The sequence below is a fragment of the Xiphias gladius genome, chromosome 18 (genome assembly GCF_016859285.1).
Source record: "Xiphias gladius isolate SHS-SW01 ecotype Sanya breed wild chromosome 18, ASM1685928v1, whole genome shotgun sequence".
In the NCBI taxonomy this organism is placed as follows: domain Eukaryota; kingdom Metazoa; phylum Chordata; class Actinopteri; order Istiophoriformes; family Xiphiidae; genus Xiphias; species Xiphias gladius.
The window spans coordinates 14,754,487-14,776,133 of NC_053417.1; the positions used below are offsets into that span (position 1 = coordinate 14,754,487).

At 40.4% G+C, this 21,647-nt stretch overlaps 1 protein-coding gene across 1 annotated transcript; it reads right to left on the minus strand.

Moving 5' to 3' along the window:
* Positions 1–1,289: 1,289 nt before the first annotated feature.
* Positions 1,290–21,276, minus strand: LOC120804406 (dihydropyridine-sensitive L-type skeletal muscle calcium channel subunit alpha-1-like). The gene is made up of 45 exons (XM_040153851.1): positions 21,092–21,276; positions 19,382–19,487; positions 16,544–16,683; positions 16,176–16,309; positions 15,863–16,015; positions 15,569–15,774; positions 15,319–15,422; positions 15,060–15,205; positions 14,902–14,983; positions 14,650–14,810; positions 14,329–14,554; positions 14,023–14,230; positions 13,751–13,871; positions 13,526–13,640; positions 13,342–13,441; positions 13,148–13,217; positions 12,546–12,678; positions 12,301–12,430; positions 12,146–12,205; positions 11,541–11,647; positions 11,328–11,415; positions 10,675–10,782; positions 10,527–10,579; positions 10,295–10,441; positions 9,826–10,027; positions 9,521–9,679; positions 8,489–8,599; positions 8,325–8,408; positions 7,552–7,599; positions 6,914–6,940; positions 6,690–6,815; positions 6,535–6,600; positions 6,298–6,389; positions 6,039–6,198; positions 5,757–5,884; positions 5,536–5,632; positions 5,005–5,107; positions 4,791–4,892; positions 4,564–4,697; positions 4,040–4,165; positions 3,480–3,688; positions 3,327–3,391; positions 2,625–2,671; positions 2,447–2,521; positions 1,290–1,601 (listed from the first exon to the last, which is right to left on the minus strand). Exons 1-45 carry the CDS (start codon positions 21,274–21,276, stop codon positions 1,290–1,292), a joined length of 5,556 nt encoding a protein of 1,851 aa, XP_040009785.1.
* Between the last annotated feature and the right edge of the window lie 371 nt (positions 21,277–21,647).

Here is a 21,647-nt window from a genome sequence, read left to right on the forward strand (position 1 = left end):
GTCCATTTTTGTTTTGCTTGCAGAGAGAAAACTAACACAGAAATGAATGTTTTAGATAGTTTATTTCTTTTGCCAATGGTGAAAACACCAATGTAACATCAACCATATTGCCAATTTCCAGGCGCGTAGGAGAAAGGTCAGACGTTGAGCTATAAAAATCACTCAAACTACCGGTGTCTCCAAAACCTTGAAACATAATGTTATGTATGACAGCAAAACACAGGCCGATCAGAGGATAACACAAACAAGAAAAAAAAAAACAGTCTCTGGAAGACCTGTCATGTCTGCATTTAGGCACAAAACATGAAACAAGTGCAATAAATTATGCCCATGCAATAATGATTAAATTAGTTAATAAACCTCGGTGAGCTTTAAAGCTAAATCCACCATACACCAGGTATGCTGAAGATTCATTCTCTGTACGGGTCAAACTAACTGCCCCCAACTCAAAGGTATGACATATTCTTATAAATGTAAAACACGTAAAACCTGTAGCAGTAGAGTGACTTAAAGTGAAAAAAAAAATCACATGCACTGCATGACTACAGTATACAGTCTTAAACTGAACAAATACTTCAATACAGCTAAATCTTTGAATAATTATTTTATAGATGAAATGTACATCTATGCCCCAAATTTAAAAAAAAAAAGATGTTTCCTCTTTAAAATCTGCTGAAACCAACTGCATTCAAAAACAGTTGTGAGCAGGAGAAAACGTTTTCAACGCTTCAACTCGCATTGTTAGCACCATAGCCCTTTTGAGAGTGTGAACTGAATGCTCAGTTGAACTTTTCTGGGCCTGGATGCACAGACACTCAGGGGAGTCTTTTCCCATCGTCGTCACTGAACTGCAGCACGATAAAGACGGCCGCCCGCTCCCTGTATGCACTGAGTCACTTATCCTACCTCCCTCTTTGAGGCTTCAGCAAGACACTGAGCTCACCTACATGGTCGTCCCATAAGTCTATGGAATGGATAACCTCAACAAACATTACAAAGAAAGGAGTGCGTCAGTCTGTTCGCTCTGAGATAAGTTAGTGTTTTTATTAGTTTCAATAAATCTGAAGATTAAGAAGATGTTCCATTATCAGAGATATTGTTTTTCCTTGGTTAAGTTTCAACCACACTTGACAATATATCAAACCTGAGCCAACGTGCCTTTAGTCCTTGAGCCAGGCTAGTAGATACAGATTGTCACAAGGGCAGCAAGCTTGATAAAGTGAGGTGAGGAGGAGCCAACTGCAAGAGTAAAAACCACATGATAACCACGTAAACTCAAGTGACAGCCTCTAAACTTTGGAGTCGGCCTCAGCCAGCTCCTGCACGGACGGAACCATGGGGACTGGACGTCTCTTTCTCCTCACAGCCGGATCTGGCTCGCCTGTTTCCCGTGCGGCCACCGTTGGGCCAGAAGGAGGGATAGGGATGGGACGTCTCTTTTTGACAGGGGGGATGCTGCCAGAGCGTTCGTTGAGGATGCCCTGAGCCATTCCCTCCATCTCAGCGATGGGAATGTGCATGGCATCAGCCATCTCCTTCTTAGTCACAGACACAAAGCCCGCGTCTCTGGCCAGGGAGGTTAGACCGCCCTTTACTAGAGCCTGGAAGACAGAACAACATGCAGTGTTGGTGCATACATACAGTAACATTTTTATATTACTATTACTGGTAACAGCTTCTGCTGCATTAAGTTATGTTACATATTGTCGTGCAACAATTTCATGGCTAACATTTTGAATGGTGTTAAGGATGATTTGATATTTTATTGAACCCTGCAGCGGAAGGCACGCTGCCTCAGCTGAATAAAAAATGCCCTGGAACACAGTATCTTTGTCAAAGACACTTTCAGGAAAAATCCACGCTGAAATACAATTCGGATATAATATTTCAATAAGACTTCACAGCTCAGCCTTTTTCCTTACACTATATGGCAGACAGACTAATGCTAAGCTCATCTAAAAGACTGAAATTTAAACTTATTTCAGTAAAGAAATAAGAAATAAAATAATGAAAGTACAAACAATTACAATAACTCACAACAAAATAATCCAACAGAAATTTCTACATACTGAAAAGTTATAGGCTGAAGCTAAAGCTTGTGGCTCTAAAAACAAGTCCCGGAGGTCCCCAATAGACAAGGAAATGCTTATAGAAAAAGCTTTTTACAGTGATTGGTGGAGGTTTCCTAAATTGTACATTACCTCCCTTACACTAATGTACAACTCAGACGGAGAGTGTGTGATGTCTACTTTTTAAGGGAAAATAAAAGTAGTTCAATGCAGACTAGCCTCAATTTGTGTTGAGGCCAGTGCTGAAAATAGTTTGTTTGTTATCACCTATCCATGACAGATGTGATTGTGGATCAGGACATTTCCTGCTAATAGAGGTGGTATTCAATGAGTATTTTATAAAAGAGTTGGGCAGTCAGATATCCTTCCTCACTTACCTCCTGGACCAGCTGGTCAGCTGCAGTGTGCGAGCTCTGACTCTGATTCACACCATAGTTAGGGTCATAAGGGAACTGCAAAAAAAAAAAAAATTAAAAAAAATGCATTCATAAATCCTCTACATGAACTGTTCACCATCATGTACACTGGATGAGTCGCCTTTCAACAAAATATTACCTGCGTTTTGTCTGTTCTCACTGTGAAGCTCCAGGAGCGCCTGTTGTCTGAACAAGGGTGAAAAAGGAAAAACAAACATGTATTTTATCAAGGACAATGAAAGGTTAACTAGAGGAATCTATCTAGAATCTATCTGGGCACTATTTTGATAATCAATTAATTTAACCCGGTTCCAGCTTCTTGGTTTTAACGATTTGCCACTTTCCTTTGCCTCGTGATAGTAAACCGATCATCTTTTGCTTTTGGACTGTTGGTTGGACAACGAGTAAAGTAATTTGAAGACGTCACCTTCGACTCTGGGAAAATGGGATGGGCACTTTAAGCATTTCCTGACATGTTACAGACCAAATCATTTCTCAATTAATTGAGAAAATAATCAATAATAATCAATAATGAAAATAATCGTCAGTTGCAGCCTTAAATCTATCTCTTTTTAAATCAGCTGGGTTCTTACTCGTTTGCGAGATTTTATACAAAGATTATTTGCTGAACTTGACTTTGTTTAATTTGTGTCTTTATGTTTTTCTTGTAAGACAGGAACATATGCAGATGGAGAAAACAAATTTCCCTCCTGGGATATAAAAACTATCTGTTATAATATTCCAAAATTCTGTGGGCAATTTCCAAGACTCTTGAGGTTCCCGTGAAGAACTCCCAGCCCTTCACGGGAACCCTGTTTCTGTGCAAGACCTCTGGACATACCAGGCTCTGCATCCTCCGTAGAATTGTAAAACTCTTCGGGGCTGCCATCTCTTTCAAATGAAAACCTGAAAGACAACAAAAATTAACACCCATCATACACATTCACCCTGAGCGTATGACATCATTGTAGACGGGAGTGCGTTTGGAGCTCACTCTGCAAAGGCGTTGTTGTTAGTGTTGCTCTTTGGTGTGGTTGAGGGGAAAAATTCAGTAGTGGGCCCAAAGGAAGAGGAGTTTGGTGGAGACTCAGACTGGCTCTCAGAGAACTTGAGGGGCCGCTGGTTGGTCATCTGTGGGGACTGAGGGTGGGCAGGCTCAGTGGAGAATGGGTCCACCCGGTTACCAAACAGACCATGTGTACGCTGGAAATACCACATTGTGCACATAAATAATCAAATAGAGAAGTCACTCTCATTTATATCATCATATGGCAGAATCAGGATAACATTGTGTGTGTGTCTGCATTTATGTGTTCGAAATGCCCACTTTTCAGGAACTAGGAAAAATTGCCGTATTTTCAGCTTGACATTGAGCATTTTTGAAGATTTTAAAAATATTTTCATCGAATCAAAGGCCAGAAGACTTTCTCCACCCTTAGAGGACCTTGTTATCAAACAAAAATTAAAACTAACCATCACAAAAAACTATATGTAGGGGTGATGCAGACTATCTGCCCGAATGCACTGCACTTTGTCGTAGAAGGTGTTTTTCACCTGGTAAATAGCCTCTTCTCCAGCCTCCTCCAGGGCTCGGTCCATCTCTTCCTCATTCTGCAGATCTCCTGAAATGGTCCTGTGCATCTCTGGAGCTGCCTCTTCCTCTATACTTCTCAGACCCGCCTAGAAAAACATGGAGGATGTGGGGAGATGAAGAGCCGAGGCGCGTAGCACCGTATTCGCAAGGATAGGAAGAAGAGAAAAGATGAAGTTTGAGAACTAGTGTTATTAAATGAACAGATGAGATCTAAGCAGGGTTACACTGTAAGCTAAGTGCAATGATAACAATGAGGGGCATAAAAACTTGCTGATAAAATATTTTTTTGATTTATTTAAATCTAAAGAGCCAAATGAGAAAACAACATGCATTAACATTTTTGCATAGTGTGCTACTCTGAAAAATGCCGAACATCTCTCTTGAATATTTATGAGTGATTTTCATTTCTTATGCAGTAATTTCCTGTTGGATATTTTAAACATTACACTAATAACATGATTTTGAACCCATGCTGGATGCTCACCTGGATCTCCGGGCCTGAAGCATTCTTCTTTGTGGGCCGGTAGCCGTAGTACTCCTCCTGACGCTTCATGAATTTACGGAAATGGTCCTGGAGCAGGAAGGTGGCGTAGAATTTCCCCACAGTCACCTCATCATCTATAATCAGACAATTTACAGTGCAATAAGTGTGAGAAATAATGGATTATTTTGTAAAGGTGAATTTAACTTATTTTATTTATTTAGACTCACCTCCTATCGGGGGGATGACCTGGTCTAACAGTTTCATACTGGTGCGTTTCCAGATTTTCTTTATAATGGCTCTTAGCTCTTCATTGGCCTGCTCAAAGTTACCTATTCAGAACAATCCATGATAATTGCATGGAATTTCAGTTTTTACATGAGGTTGGAGGAAAAACATATTTTTAGCGTGAACTGTGTGCAGACAGGTAGTGATGCCTTGTACCTTCTGTTTTGATCTTGAGAGCAGTCCTGACTAGAGCGAACAGGGTGGCGTTGAACGTGACAGTGCCATCACTGTTGAGAGGCATGTTCATACCAACCAAACGCTGAAGACAGGAAACCGAGAGAATTTGTGGACCAGTGAGGAATAGAAAAATTGAGTAGGATAACAGTTTAAGTTTAAGTTTTTTCGTTTATAGTTTTATCAGCCGATTTAATTCAATGTATTTATCATCATCATCATTATTATTTATCAATATTTAAAATTTAATATTTATAATTAAAAATAACATTGTAAGACACCCCTAAACTAATAGTAATAGTATTGTTTGGGATATTCAATATGTTATGGTCTCTATATTTGTGTATTGTGTCTTTGTATATTGTTTTACTAGTGTCCATCGGCAGTGATTTTATTGTATTGTTACTATTCAACATTCACAAACTCCTGAGAAATTCTCTAACTGTGTGATGACTCTCATACATACATGCAAAGCCCCATTTTGTTTGTAACCCTGTTTGTGACTGTATGTACCTTGCAGGCAGCACGATGAGGACAGAACTTGCCAAAGCCCAGTGGAGGTTGGATGCGTCGCAGTAGCGTCACCACGTCCAAATGTTTAATTCTCCCCCTGTAGATCCAGAAACATGTTATTTGGAGTGGAACACTGCTCAATCTGACCTAATCATTGGGGCTAATTGAGCATATATAAATTGAGAATGGGATTGTGGATCTCAATTAGAGTTCAGGCTTACGTGGCTTCAGGGTCATATTCAGCCCAGATCTTCTTAAACTCATCCAGATGATGAGGACCAAGGAGGGACCAATCACGGGTCAGGTAGTCAAAGTTGTCCATGATGACAGCTACAAACAGGTTGAGGATCTGAAGTAGGTAGGAATTAAACACCTTTATTCATACTGTTTCAACATTTCTCGGCAAAGAGAATAGCTTTTTTCATCACATGATAATTGCTAAATATGAAAACAAATACTAATGCAGCTTAAAGGTCATTTTGGACTTTATGGCTGCTTCTCACCAGGAAGGCACAGAGACAGTAGAAGCTGAGGAAGTAGAAGACAGCGAAGTTGGACCCGCAGGTGTGCTCCTCTCCTGGCAGGAAGTCAGACTTGGGGTCGCACTTCTTCCCATACATTGAAGCCATCATGACCTCCTGCCAAGCCTCTCCAGTAGCACATCTAGAAACGTAAACGCACACCAACTACAGTGAGATTTTGGCTCTGTTTTTGATCCTGCAAACAGTGAGCTTTGAACCTCATCCCGGCACACACACTCACCGGAATAACATCAGAACAGCCTGAGGGAATGTCTGGAAGTTGTTGTTGCGGTTGATTTGGGTGCCGTCCACTAAGGCTATCTTTCCAAAGATCTGAAGGATTATTACAATCCCAGTCAAAATCAGTGCGCCGATGACAAATACAGAAACTTGTCTGAGTGGCATTTAATCAGAAACATATTAACAATCTACAGAGGTTTACAATGTTTTGATCCAGAAATAATATTAAAGACTGCACCTGCATCCCAATGACAGCGTAGATAAAGAAGAGCATCACGATGAGCAGAGCTACATGAGGGAGAGCCTGTAGACACAAACCATTAGGTCATTAAAAGTGTGTTAAAAGTGGAGAATGAAAATTAAATGAAAATGATAATGACCAGTGTGGGAGACCTGGAAGGACTTGATGAAGGTCCACAGCAGGTTACGGATGCCCTCTGAACGGTTCAGCAGTTTAACCAGACGCATGACACGGAAGAGTCGGAAGAACGTGATGGAAACTGAGGCATTTTCAGAGGCCTATGGACGAAAAGAGACAGAGTATTTGAAGGCAAGAAAAACACAAGAAAAATAGAAAAACATTGCTGTTTTTAAATAATAGGAGAGTTCAGGCTTACCGCAATTGCTTGCATAGGATTCGTCTCCTGCATAAAGTAGATGAAGAGATGACATATTGTAGTTGCATAACTTATACAGTTATATTTGATAGAAGTTATAATATCATTAATAAGAGGCACATAGCCATCATGGTACTTAACAACTGTTAAACATTATTAAATTATGATTTACAATCTCAAAACAGGGTTAATATTAAGGACATTTTTTTTCCACTTTTAATGAGTTACAAAGCTTCCAGGTCTTAGTTGCTGAAAACTACAAAAACAGCTGCAGCTTGTAACTCATGCAAAATAAACAAAATACACACACATTTCTGTCAAAATGTCAAAACAGGTTTCAGTCAATTCAGCCATTATTAATACTTGCTGTGATAATATGTACAGTGTTGAGTTGTAGCCCTGTTTGTATAAACAGTATGAGCCATACTGTAACAAAATATAGCAATCAACCTGAGGTCTCATCTTACGTTTGCTCTGTAAGATGAGACAGACAGTGGAAAGTGTGCAAATGTTTCACCGGCACTTTGAGCCACACACAGTTCAGGACAGTAATACTAGAGCTTAGTAGAGAACATAGTGGAGTGCTCACACAGCAAAGCTCATGCAGCAGTGCAGTGCAGTGCAGATCAGATATTTACAGCACAGCCATGGAGACAGTACAGTCCTCCACTGGAGGCCAGGGCAGTCTGTGGAGGATAGACAGGTGAGGAGTGAGGTGCATGGAGGACAGAGGGATTGATGGGGATAAGAAAAAAATGGAGAAAAAGGAGATGAGTAAAAGAGGGAAGAGAAGATGTGAAATACGTTTTGGACGGAGAAAACTGACTTTGCAACTAGCTTGTGCTTGTGGATGAAAAAGATGAGGATGAAGCAGTGAAACAATGACAAGTAATGCCAAACCTGTGACTAGCCAGAGAGAACATCGAGTTTGTGTGGCATTACTGCATAAAATAACACTAAAAACATTAAATGATATTGTGCTCTCTTAAGTGCTCAAACACATATAAAACACCAAATCACTGAACATATTGTAATGAATAATTGTGGGAATAATGGAAAGTTTTGGTGGTTTTGTGATGGAAATGGAAATGCATCTGAGGTTGCATAAGGCACTGAGGAGGGTAGGGGTGGACGGGATGAGGTAGAAATGGCCAACAACAGTACTGACCATTTGTCCTGTGAGCTAGTTCTGCTGGCACCAATCAGCTGTTGGGCCATGATTTTATGCTTCGGGGTCAGAGCATTGAATAAATGCATTCAGTCATTTCAATTCAAATCACACTATTTACTGGGAATTTGTCATTACGACAACACAAAGGACCTTCGTTCACAGCACCTGCCATGAGAATCTGATATCTGTGGAATTCATTAGAGCAGATTAAAAAATATATGCTTTGTTATTCGTACTCACATCGACTTCGCTCAAGATGACATCAACAACACTACCAACGACGATAATGAAATCAAAGACGTTCCAGGGGTCTCCAAAGTAGCCCTGTACAGAGAGGAAGAGCACTGATGAGATAGTAGGACACTAAATTGAGTGGATAGAACAACAAACATTAGAGTGTTTACCCTCGCTTTGAAGGCCATGAGCTTGAGAATCATCTCCACAGTGAAGAGCACAGTGAAGATCAAGTTCAAAGTGTCTGACAGCTTGGTCACATGGTCCGACTGGTTACAGTGCTGTTCAAAAGCAAAAACAAATATTAATCTAAAATATTCATGACATAACAACATTAAGGTAAAAAAAAGTCACATTCACCAAACAATGCGCCGTCATCAAATTCTGATCGGTGCACGGAGTTATGTCAAATTTTAAATGTCTGGTTTTCTCACTTTAAACCAGTGAGAAAGGCACAGACAAAAAAAAAATACAGAAATCTCTCATGTAAAATAACCTATACTGTTCTAACTTTGGCTGAAAGTAGTGTGTTCATGCAAGATCCCATCACCGGAAGTAACTAACTGATTGAAAAAATATATTTCAGGGCCTTTAAAAGATAAGTCCTGTGTATTAAACTTGGGTTTTATTTGCGTCGTAGCTTTGGCCATTGTAAGGCTCTTCAGTCACAATTAACTTGGTGTGTACCATGTTATCATAACTCAAAGAAAGGATGGCCACACCGACACAATTAAGATCAGAGTTGTGATAAACAGGGCAAGCCTTTAAATATAAATACAGTAAATCAGGCCCAGTTTGAAATTTTGAAAATTAAATCTCATCTACTCCAGTCCTTTCCAACCTTCGTTACATGAAAACAGTCCAGAAAACTTGCAATTATTTGTTTGCATGCACATTAGGGTTTTGGAAATTAATTAAACAAGTAGGGCACTCTGCATTTATGTGCTCCTTATTCCTCCCCAAAATTAATTAGTCTGGGATTTGCTGGAAAGTTGTAGTGTCCCATATTTTAAATACAGTTTCAAACTTTCACATTTTCATTAATTAAATAGCTGTAACAAACACTGGACCCTAATGACTTTGGCAAAAAAAATACTTCAATACATCTAAAGATACTGAATACTGATGCTGAATATTGTTTGTCAGCAGCCTCAGTACAATCAGTGTTTTTTTAGGTTGCAACATGACCTTGATTTGCATACCTGCATCCCCAGACACAAGGTGTTGAGCATAATTAGGAAGAACATGAGGTACTCAAAGTAGCAGGAGGTGACAATGTACCAGACCCTGTACTGGTAGGGGTTTTTGGGGATGTAGCACCTCAGAGGACGAGCCTTCAGGGCGTACTGAACACACTGGCGCTGAAGGGGGGGCAACACAGACAAGAAGCGGGTTAAAAAAAAAAAAAAATAGCCATTCTACACTTGAGGAACATGTTTTAGATTTTACTGGGAAATACTTGACTCTCTCACTGTCCATAGCTTCATCTCTGAGGGTCTCAGTGTACCTGGTTCTTGTCTAGCTCACAGTTCTTGTACTCTTGCTCGCCCTGCTCCTGGAAAGTGACGATGACGAAACCCACAAAGATATTCATCATGAAGAAGGCAATGAGGATGATGTAGATGATGAAGAAGATGGACACATCCACGCGGTTGTTGAAGACAGGACCCATGTCTTCTTCATCGGAATCAATGGCTCTGTATAACAGTCTGAGAACACATGGAGTGATGTTAAGAGAGGAGGGGAAATTGGCAGGACAAAGATCAAAGATCAGAGATATAATAAGAGTAATTTGTTTAGATGAAATTTATAATTTAGTAGATGAAAAAGGATATATTGCCTCTTTTACAATCTTGAACTCCAGGCAATGAAATTACCTCCAACTCAATCTCCACGTAATAAGATATTCTGTCTTCTAACTCAATCGAAACAATCCTGTCATAGACACAATTTGTCAAAACGTGTGCTGTGCTTACTTTGGCCAGCCCTCAAATGTAGAAACAGTGAAGAGAGCAAGCATGCCGTAGAGCACATTGTCGAAGTTGAAGTCACTGTTGAGCCATTCTCTCTTAGCCACCACTGTGTCTTGTAGGGAATTCTCCATGGGCTTTAAGAAGGATCCCCTGAGAGCAGACACAGCAAATGGTCACTCTAAAATAGCATTATGGCTTTGATAAATTAATAATATCTGAAAGATTTTCTCCTTACTGGCATTCCTCCCCAGTCATTTTGGACGGGTCTGTGCAGCTGTAGAATTTACCCTGCAAGGGAAAGGATTAGTTCATTAATCTGGAAATTAGACCTTAATAATATCATACTACATGTGGTGTCAACATCATCTGGTGTCCAAACTTACCTTAAAGAGTTGCACTCCAATACAGGCAAACATGAAATTCAGCAGCATGGTGACCAGCACAATGTTGCCGATGGTTTTGATGGCCACAAACACACACTGGACCACATGCTGTCAATAAAGACAAACAATGACCACTTAATACTGAGTCAAATAAGGTGCAGGTTTCCTGTGGAAACATACAGTGGTGGAATGTAGGCAATCAAAACTACACAATTAGTACAATTTTGAGGTATTTGTACATTACTTGAGTATTTTTATTGAGTATTGAGTATTTTATTGAGTATTTTCTACAACACTAGATTTATCTCAAAGCTATAAATACACCTTTTTTTAGATGAAGATTTTAAAATAAAGAACATTTGATAAGCCTAAAAAATTTAGCGCATTGTTAGAGATTAAACCAGTGGCTCCCAGTCTTTCCATTGCATTGGCCATTTATCTGCAGAACAAGTACTTAAACCTTTTGTACTTTAAGCACATTTGCTGATATTAATTTTTTACTCACACATAAGTAAGACTTAAATGCAAGGGCTGTATGGAATATTTTCTCATTGTTGTATTGGTAATTATACTTGAGTAAATGATCTGAATACTTTTTTCACCCAGGAAACATAGACATTTTCCCAGCGGAGTTATTTATGCATGTGTTGTACCTTTAACCCTTTAGCTCTATTGATGGCCCTAAGAGGCCTCAGCACCCTCAGTACCCTGAGAATCTTCACCACAGAGATGGCACTGGATCTGCATATAAACACACGGCAAAAAGCAGTCGTGACATGCATGTCTGGGAATACTAAAAAGTGTACTGTAAGGAAAGAAAATAATAATGGGAATGTTCCGTATCTAATGTAGCAATCCTAACTCACTCCATTCCCATCGAAAGCAGGGAGACTCCGACAACAATCAGATCCAGGATGTTGAAGGAGTTACGGCAGAAGGAGCCCTTGTGCATGAATGCTCCATACACTGTCATCTGGCAGTCAGATATATCACAGTTATACACAGAATACAGATGCAAAAGAATTTGTTTTGTTTTTTGTTTTTTTAACAGAAGAAAAAAATGTGTGGCATTAAGTGTCAAAAATGAACTAATTTCCACCAGTACTGACATTCAGATAACTGAATTTAGTAATTGCAATTCAGCAGGGCAACTAACTACTACTATTATGAAGTAACTATATTAGTAGAAACATGCAAGACTGGCAACATTTTAATGGCCTGTGATATTTTTAATCTGGTTTCAGATAATTATTATTCTGCCCAGAGCAACATTGAAGAGGGAATGAGGCTGAGATGTTTTTTTCTGTCATTTTTGGCACAAAAATGTCAAGTTTAAACACATAGAATATCGGAAAAATTGTTCATCGTCTACTTCAGCAAACATATCATTATCTGTTAGAAGGTATCTCGACTACCAAAATAAGACATACAGTAAAATGAAATACACAGCATGACTTTCTCTTGAATTTACCTTTAGTACAATCTCAATGGTGAACACAGTTGTGAAGACAATGTCAGCATAGGCCAAAATCTGAAGAGAAAAACAGAGAGCAAGGTTTTTTTTATCAAATCTGGCCCTCTTTCAACAGTTACTGTCCGCTCTGTGGTGCTAGACCTGACTGTCACCTGGTTTCTGTAGGACTTGGGATCAATGGGATCCTCAGCTGCCAGGGAGATGGATGAGAGCAAGATGAACGCGAGGATTAAGTTGGTGAAGGATGAGGCATTGATGATCTTGTAGCACAGCTTTCGGAACCTGGATACCAGTGAACAGCCAAATGTAAGCAAACACAGACACATATATATATTTATTATAATATTAAATATCTTTTTTAGGTTGTTAGTATGCACAAGGACAGTCAGGTTCTTACTTGTTCTGAGGGCCAAAGATGAAAAAGGAGCTGGCTTCAGGCAATGGAACCGCTTCTTCCTTCAGCTGCAGGTCGGCCATTGGTCGGGGCCGAGGGCTGATGGGGATTTCGGGCTCTTCCTCCTCGTCATCACCTACCATGTGGAAGAAAGCAGACTCAAAACAGTGCAGTGACGCATTTACTTAATAGTGGTACTCATGTTACAGTGTCGCAGAGAAGAGGGAGAGAAAAAAAAACAAAGCAAAGATCCAGCAAATAAAATTAGAGTATGGAAAGTATGGAAAAAAGGAAATCTATATACTAGTTATACAACCTATATTGAAACACGTAGTAGGCTTTATATGGTAGTCACCAGAGCAGAGCTAAAATAGGATGACTTTAGACTCTGCTATAAACTCAGCTCAGGGAATCGGCTGAGTCTAATAATAATGAAGGGTTACTATACTTATACTGTAACATAGCCAAGACAGCAGCACTGGTTAACAGCAATGCAATGAATACAAATTCCTGCAATCACTGAACTCCTTCTGCTACAACTGCATTGCTGAGAAAAGTGGTTGAAGGTGCAAGAAAAGAAGAGGTTTAGACATTTTTTATATTACCTGGGAAGTCGGCAGGTGGGAATGGATCTTTCACTTCATTGACATTTGACTCAAATTCATCAATTTTGAGCTGGAAAAAAACACAAATATATATGTGTATATATACCTACTATATGTATAGCTACTTATGCTCTTAATCAATATATCAGTGTTAAGAGTAATAAGTGTGATATGATACAAGAAACAACACTAACCTTGGCTGTGGTGGGCATGCCCTCCAGCTTGGCTCTCTGCTCTGCCAGCTTCTTAGCTATCCTCTCCCTCTCCTCATCAGTCTTGTCAGGCATTTTTGACCTGGAGGGCAAAGGAATGCAATAAAGTTAAGCTATGATTAGACAGAACAGATCATCTCATGCAGGTTAAACTTCTTTTATTCACCTTAGTAGCTTCCTTCTCAACTTCTCCTCTGCCTTTTCTTTCTGAGCTGAAGTCAGGCTCTCCGCCTCTGCCAGGTTGTCGACAGCGATTGCCAAGAACACGTTGAGGAGGATATCTAATTGCACTGAGCTCAGGAAAACAAAATCTTGGGATTTTTGTTGACATTATTGCTATGTATAAAATTTGTAAATCCCACATGACATTGTGAGTGCATGTGAAGGATACAGTTTCCACAGACAAAGAGGACGATGAAGTAGATGGCGACCAGGATGCCAGGGAAGACAGGCCCTCCATAGGCCATAATGCCATTATACATGATGCTGGTCCAGTCCTCTCCTGTCAGGATCTGTACGACAGTCATCGGTTAAAAAGTAGACAAGGATTTTTCACTGCAAACAATGGATCATAAAAATCGGGCCAGAAAGATTTAGCAAAATCAAAGTGGACATTGCTACGAGTTTAAAAATTAGCATCAATAAATCAGTGTCTAGCCTCACCTGAAACACACTGATGAGGGCCTGAGGGAAGTTGTCAAAGTTACTGCGTTTTGGTCTGTGGTCAGTAAAGTTGAATTTCCCCCCGAAAACCTGCATGCCGAGGAGCGAGAATATGACGATGAACAGAAAGAGAAGGAGGAGCAGGGAGGCAATGGAGCGGACAGAGTTGAGGAGAGAGGCCACAAGATTGCTTAGAGAGGTCCAGTACCTGCAAAGCAGTTGAGAGAGGCAGTGTTAAAGTAGAATAAATAATACCACAACTGCTAAATTTAATGCAACATGATCCTTTGAGGGGACTGGAGTTACTTTGTGACTTTGAGGATCCTCAGCAGCCGAATACACCTGAGTACTGAGAAACCCAGAGGTGCCACGGCTCCTGCAGACAACATGATTATCTCCAGGATACCACACAGCACCACAAAGAAGTCAAAACGGTTAAATAGAGACATGAAATATGCTCTGGGACCCAGAGCATACATCTTCACAAACATCTCAATGACAAACAGCACCAGCAATACACGACTGGCAACATCTGTTGAGATAAGAGAAGAGAAATGAATGGATTAGGCTGGGAGGGATAGAATTTATGTACAAAAATGTTTACAATAATATATATTAATCACCGACCTTGTAGGGAAGTTAGCCAGTCAGGCTGGTGGTGGTACTCTGTCGCAATGGTCAGGGTGTTGAGGAAAACAAGGAACATCACCACCCAGTAAAAGGTCTTGGTTTTAACATACACCAGGCACTTCATCCTGAAGAAACGATTCCAGCGACGGGCCAGGCGGCTAAACACAAAAATAACCTCGGCATACTGTGCCAAGCTACTGTCGATATTGCATGTCAACATTTACACATTTACAAAAACAGGAGACTCACTAGTAGTAGATGATTTGACTCTTGCCTTCCAGGTCATACAGGCTGTCTGTGTCAGAATCTCCACTGGTCAAAGGCAGCAGTCCTGACAAGAGAATAACAGTTGGAATTCAACAGTATCACTGCATGGGATGGGTGCTGAGGTGGTTTGTAGTGCTCACCTTTGCCCTCTTGGTCAGCATCCAGGACTTCTGCATGAGTGATCCACTCCATGTAGCCATGGAGGTCTTCATCCAGCTGCTGACGCTCTCGCAACTTCTGAAATTCTCCACGTGACCTAGCCTTCTCTCTCTCTTTGGTAAACTCTCTGAGTGGAGAGACAAAGAAAAGTAAAACAGCAAACGTGATTATATTTAGTTTGTTTATGTCAAGAAGCATGATGCAGACAGTAGAAATGGTCAAAGATAAAAGCTGTCTTACCCACTGAGCACGCCCAGAACCAGATTTAGCACAAAGAAGGAGCCCAGCAGAATGAGGGGAACAAAGTAGAGCCAGGGCCATTCATTTCCTATGGCATCATTAACCTGAAAGACAACTCTGCCTCAGACACAAACAATGTATTCTGGTAGGATATACTTTTGACAAATATTGAGGTGTTTGTGGTTTGAACACAAATTTCCCAACAATCAAACTGTGAAACAAGTGCGACAATGTTCAAGCAGTCACTGACCCAGTACAGCACTTTTGTCCATCCCTCCATGGTGATACACTGGTAGACAGTCAACATGGCAAAGCCAATGTTATCAAAGTGGGTGATGCCATTGTTGGGACCTTCCCAGCCCGGCCGACACTCAGAGCCGTTGATGACGCAACGGTGTCCGTTACCAGCCTGAGCACAGGGAGCAGCCAGCTCACCCTCTGCTGTAGCATAGATATCTGCAGGCCACGTTAAAGAGATGAATACAATATAACATAATGTAAAAGCCCAACTGCAACTTCGTCTCATTGTGCCCTTTATACACACTTGTGCCAGTGTAATAGCAGGTCTTATGCATTTTGCACTTGAATAGCTCCAGACCCATGATGGCATAGATGGTGACCAGTAAAAAGACCAGCAGGGCGATATGCAGCAGAGGCAGCATGGCCTTGAGGATGGAGTTCATCACCACCTGCAGGCCTGAAGGTGGACAGTAAAACTTGAACATCACAATTCTGTATAAAAAATCTCGGTAGTGTCTCCAGAACACAGATATACAGTGATTCCAAATGGATTGAACAGTATAATACAGCAACAGGGTCTTTCTCTCGTATGTGTGGAGTAAAGCATAGGCTCTTACTGGGGACTCCAGAGACGAGGCGTAGGGGTCGTAGCACTCTGAAGGCTCTCAGTGCCTTCATGTCAAACCCTCCACCCTTCTCCTTTGGCATACCTGCTATCTTATGGATTGTATCCAAAGCAAAGGTGAAGAGACTGTTGGAAAAAAGATGACTTAAACACCTACCCCAGCAAAACTGTTGCTTTGATGACTTGAAGTGTATTCATTTTTTCAAACAAAACTGAGCATGTCTCTACATCTACAGATCAATATTACAGTTTTGACAGGATGTTGCATTTTCAACTTTTTCAAAGGCAGTTACAGTGATCAAGAAAAGCTGTGTCCTTTGGCAGTAGAGATATCCACCTGCAGTGCACAGCTCATCTTACCCCATGAAGACGATGACAAAGTCCAATATGTTCCAACAGTTCCGTAAATAGGCGCCTTCATGGAAAACAAGCCCATATGCCACTATCTTCAGAAAGCACTCTAACGTGAAGACTATTAGGAAGATATACTCCAAACTCTCCTGCAAAAAGACAAACACAAACCAGGAAATTACATTTTTATAAACCCTCAGGTTCAATTCTCTGGTAAAATATGGAATGATTGGAGTTAATGACAACTTTGAGCTTTAAGCACCTGCTAGGGAGAATAGCAATAAATATTGCTGGTGATAGATTAACTCCTTAGCTTTGACAGCCTGTTAGCTAATTTTTTACACAAATTAAACATGACTTCAGAAGGTTTAAACAGATGGGTGGCCCATGAGTCAGTGATGAATGAAACTATTTTAGCCACAATTCATCAAGTAAGAGTTTTGAGACAGACACAAAGCAAACAGCAGAAAATTAAATGCTCTGTTCACAGATGGTTAAGAGATAAATGACAGGGTGGTTGAATAAAAGCATCTGTTTGCAAATCTGGCCCGTATCTGTGTCTTTATCAACAATGTTGATATTTTCAAGGACACACAGCAGAAGAACAAAAGAGCATGGTTTCCAGAGTAGTATTATTTGGCTGTCAAAACACTGCATCGCACATTATCACACATACAGTCAGGTACATAAGTGTTTGGCAGGCTGGGTGGGTTGGGATTGGGATGTTAACAAAAATATTGCATTAACCGTTTAGAAATTACAGCCATTTTTATACATAGTCCCTCAATTTTCATTCCTTCTTTTTAAGAATGTACCAAATTGTTGATTTGGCCGTTTGTCTGATAGGTTTGTTTTGTTTTCTCAGCCTAATGATGGCCTCCTTCATTTGCATTGGCAGCTCGTTGGACCACATATTGAGAGTTACCAGGAACAGCTACGAAATGCAAATTCAACACTTGGAATCAACTCCAGACCGTTTGTCTGCTTAATTTGCCATTAAATAAGGAGGGAACAGGCCACAGCTGGACCTGAAACTGATTGTTAGTCCATTGTCCAATTACTTTTGAGTCTCTGAAAATGAGCATAAAAACAGCTTAATTCCTAAAAGCTTAATGTAATATTTTTATCATCAGTAGATACAATATTTTAATTTTCCACTTAATTTTGATGTAAATATACATCTTGTAGAAGAAGAAGGGATAATATCAGAACAGTATGAGAAGCTCTGTGGAGAATCCATCCCTATCAGGTACCATCAAAATTGGGGAGTTCATTTGAGGTCAACTATAAATTATATATGATATGCTGTTTATTTCCCTTTGATAATTTTACACAAGTAAGGTCAATAATGTTTGGCTGAACCACCAAGCGGCAGCCCCCAAGCCCCTAATCCATAAGAACCTCCAAGGCCAACCTTGCATGCATTAACGATAATACATACATTTATAAACATAAGAAATTTTGTATCTCAAATTAAACCAAGTGAAGAAACAAGTAGAGCTGTGCTCTTAGTGTATCAGTGTTACAAGCCATCATATTTTATAATCATTGTATGAGTGTGGTTACATGAAACAACATGTGTGTGTGTGTGGGGGGGGGTTGCTGCTCCTGTTACATCGCTCATCTCTGAAGAATGGCACACTGAGAAGTAAGAAGGATTTGAGAGCAGGTTGGCAAGCAGGTCAAAGCAAAGATATTAAAGAGATGGGGTCTGTTTTAGGTTCAGATTTCTGATGACTTGATGAATTTGGCTGGAATGTAGGTCACTTGGTTGTGTACCAACAAGGTTTATATTAGCTTTAACCTAGTGGTGTGTGGAGTTTATTGACTGCATGGAGGATAGTATGCGATGGCTTGCTACAGGTACTATATGTTGACATTTGTACTGGGTGTAAAGGCCTCTCAGAGACAGTGATCCACATATCCAGATTCTCACAACATTTCTCAATACCATAACACCTATGTCAATACAATCTCAAATATCTAGACATTGGCAAGATATGTACACTGTTGAGCGAATATTTTTCTTTGCTCACTATATGACATATAGACACTTTCATTATCACTCAGTGAAGTTCCATTAGTTTTACTGTTCAGTCTCAGACCTGTAATACATGACCCACAGCCTTATAACAGTACAAACACACACCGATGAAGTTCAAATATAATAACACCTGGACACACACCACTAGCATCTTGGGGTCAAACATGCCACCGGTTAGTTTACACAACAGAGCCATCTAGAATGAGAGTAGTCGTGAAACCTTTAATGAGGAACCTTAAGCTACTTCAATTTTATTGGCAGAATACATGTTTCTATAAAAAGCCAAATGACCCATCAACTCCAATATAATGAGCTCAGTTTTAAAGAATTGTATATGTGTGTGTCAAAACAAACACAAATATTATGAGATATTACTGCACATCCTTGTATTCTGTAACTTTTATCCATATAGGTGAAAACTCGAACCCACGTTCAAATCAGAGAAGGAAAAACTAATCACAGCTGAGGGATAAACAAATAGCACACTTTTTTGATGACATGTTTCTTCTGCAGACACAGATGGGACTCCAAATAAAGAACTGAGTTGTGTCTAGAGGCATTTAAATGGAGCTTGGCAATCAGACCAGTGACCAGCTGAAACACATAGTTATCGTGTCGTCATGGTTAAATAGTGGATCCTTCAGAGATCAGAGACCATGAGTGAATATTTTATTTCTTTTTCCATATCCAGCATATTATAACAAAACAAATATCAATACCATTCCACCCACTGGGCCAAGGCTCCTCACAGAGTCCTGAGACATACATCAAAGAAAGGGTGAAAGGGTCATAGTCATACTCACCAAGCTTGAGTTGGTGTTATTAGTATCTTCTTCAGGCATGGGCAGGAACACAGCCAGAGCAACACAGTTTGCAAAGATGGTCAATAAGATGATGATCTCAAAGGTTCTGGACAGAGAAGCTCAGGATCATAACAATAACACATGAGGAGGTCTGGTAATATCCCCATTTACCCCCAAAAGGAAATATTACATAAGGGATACGATTTACCTGGAATCACTCATGGTGATATATATATATATATATATTATATAGATACACATATTTTAGTGACAATGGAGAGGTAAGAAACATTTTTAGAAAAATAAATGGTCAATTTCTTTTATCTGTGTGACTTGTTCTGTACTTTTTGTGATGTAATGTAACAAAATATATCAAACAACTCTGTGGCCCTGCTAACACTAATCAGTGCCTCTAAATCCTGCCTGAAACATCATCCCTAAACCAGCCCATTGGGTAGCCAGCAAAGCAGTCACAGTTAATGTAATCTTGTCTGCTGTGCTAATCCATTCTCATCCATAGGGGGCTCTCTAGGAGAATTCCCCTGCCAGATCAGCACCATGTCTCTCTGTGATGCCGTGGGACAGCTGCACAGCCCAAGAATATGACCAAACGATTTAAACACAGACTACCCATCAGGAATAAAACAGTTTGGTTATTCTATCAGGTATATATTGATTCGTACGTCTGTGAGCTGTCTTTTTTTTTTTTTTTAAGTACTGTAGGTAGTGCTTAACTTTTAGTCAATTTCTGTAATTTTGCTCTAATAACAGAACCCATGTCCTATGTTACAGGATCACATACCAATGTGATTAAACTGCTGTAGTAAAAAACTCATGACCTGGTTGAGCATATGGAGATACATTTCAACGTAACTGTTCAGAAAAATGACAACTATTTACACCATAATGATGATTTAATATGCACATCCACTGTTAAACTCCACATACCCTATTCAAAATGCGAACATAAGGATGTTGTCACTGAATAGACATGATCAGTTCATTCTAATTTGGATGGAAAATATGCATTATCCAGGAATGGACATCAGTCTAAAAGCAGGAAACCCCCTATAGGGGCCATAACATCACTCAGCAGCTTGCCTTGTGTTCATGTGTCAGGCCATACAGAATACTCAGCATTGCAGAGCGTCAATTTCCACATTTAAAAAAAAAAATGTCAGCCAGTCTGGACACTACAGAGGCAGCTTCATTAATTGTTTTTGTATGCCCAATAGATTAACTTTAAAAGCTCTCCAGGTGGAAATACACAGGCCGCAAACTTGACTTTGACACAGGGCGGCCAGATACATAACAAAAGTCTTAACACTTCAGGGAATGCCTTAACACAGATTTGAAAGAGACTTGGCTTTGCCAGGCTTATCGCAGGTGAACTACATGACTGATAATTAGCTGCCATGCAGACACATAATATCTGTGTACCCTAGCCATCAGTGTTCTTAAGCACAGCACTACACGCTGTAACAACTGTGTAATACGTTGAGGATCTTAAATACTGTATATTCACAAGTAAAAATTTACCCTTAATTACTCAAAAAATGTATGTCTTTAGCAAGACTGAATAAGCAAGTTATGTTTAAATGGGATATTTTTAAGCCATTGTCCACTAAAACAGTAGTGTGTTGTGTATGTATACTGTACTGTGTGTGTGTGTGTGTGCGTGTGCGTCTGCGAGTAAGATATAAAGGATACTTCCACTCTACGATGTTGATGCAGGCCTTGCGGAAGGGATTCTTTAGGGTGAAGAGGAAGAGGGATCTCGCGGGTCGAGGGTTGCCGCCCGTGGCCTGTAGCTTCTTCAGCTTCTCCTTTTGCTTCCTCTTGAGTTCCTCTTCATTCATGATGACCGGCTTGGACGCCTCTCCATTGGCTGCCATCTTGGTGCCTTCACCTGAGAAAAGCTCCCAGCCCACTAGAATCGAGTCCTCACTGTATAATCCCAAACTGAGACACACTATAACTCCCTGTTGCGGAGGCCCCTGGGTTCCTGAACTGCCGATCCTGTGTGCACTCCTCCACCGACCTCTCTCCCCCTCTTCTCCACTCCCTCTGACTTCCTCTCCCTCACGCAGAGCCACAGGCCTCTCCTCCTGGCTGAGGGCCTCTGACAGAAAAAGCCCCCTCTAGGCAGGGAAAAATAACAGGAGCCCAGAGTGGCTACAGGAGCAGTTGGCCCTGCTGTAGTTTAAATTTAGACTGTGAACCACTGACAGGCCATGCTTGGGGATGGTTAAGAGGGTGGGGGGGG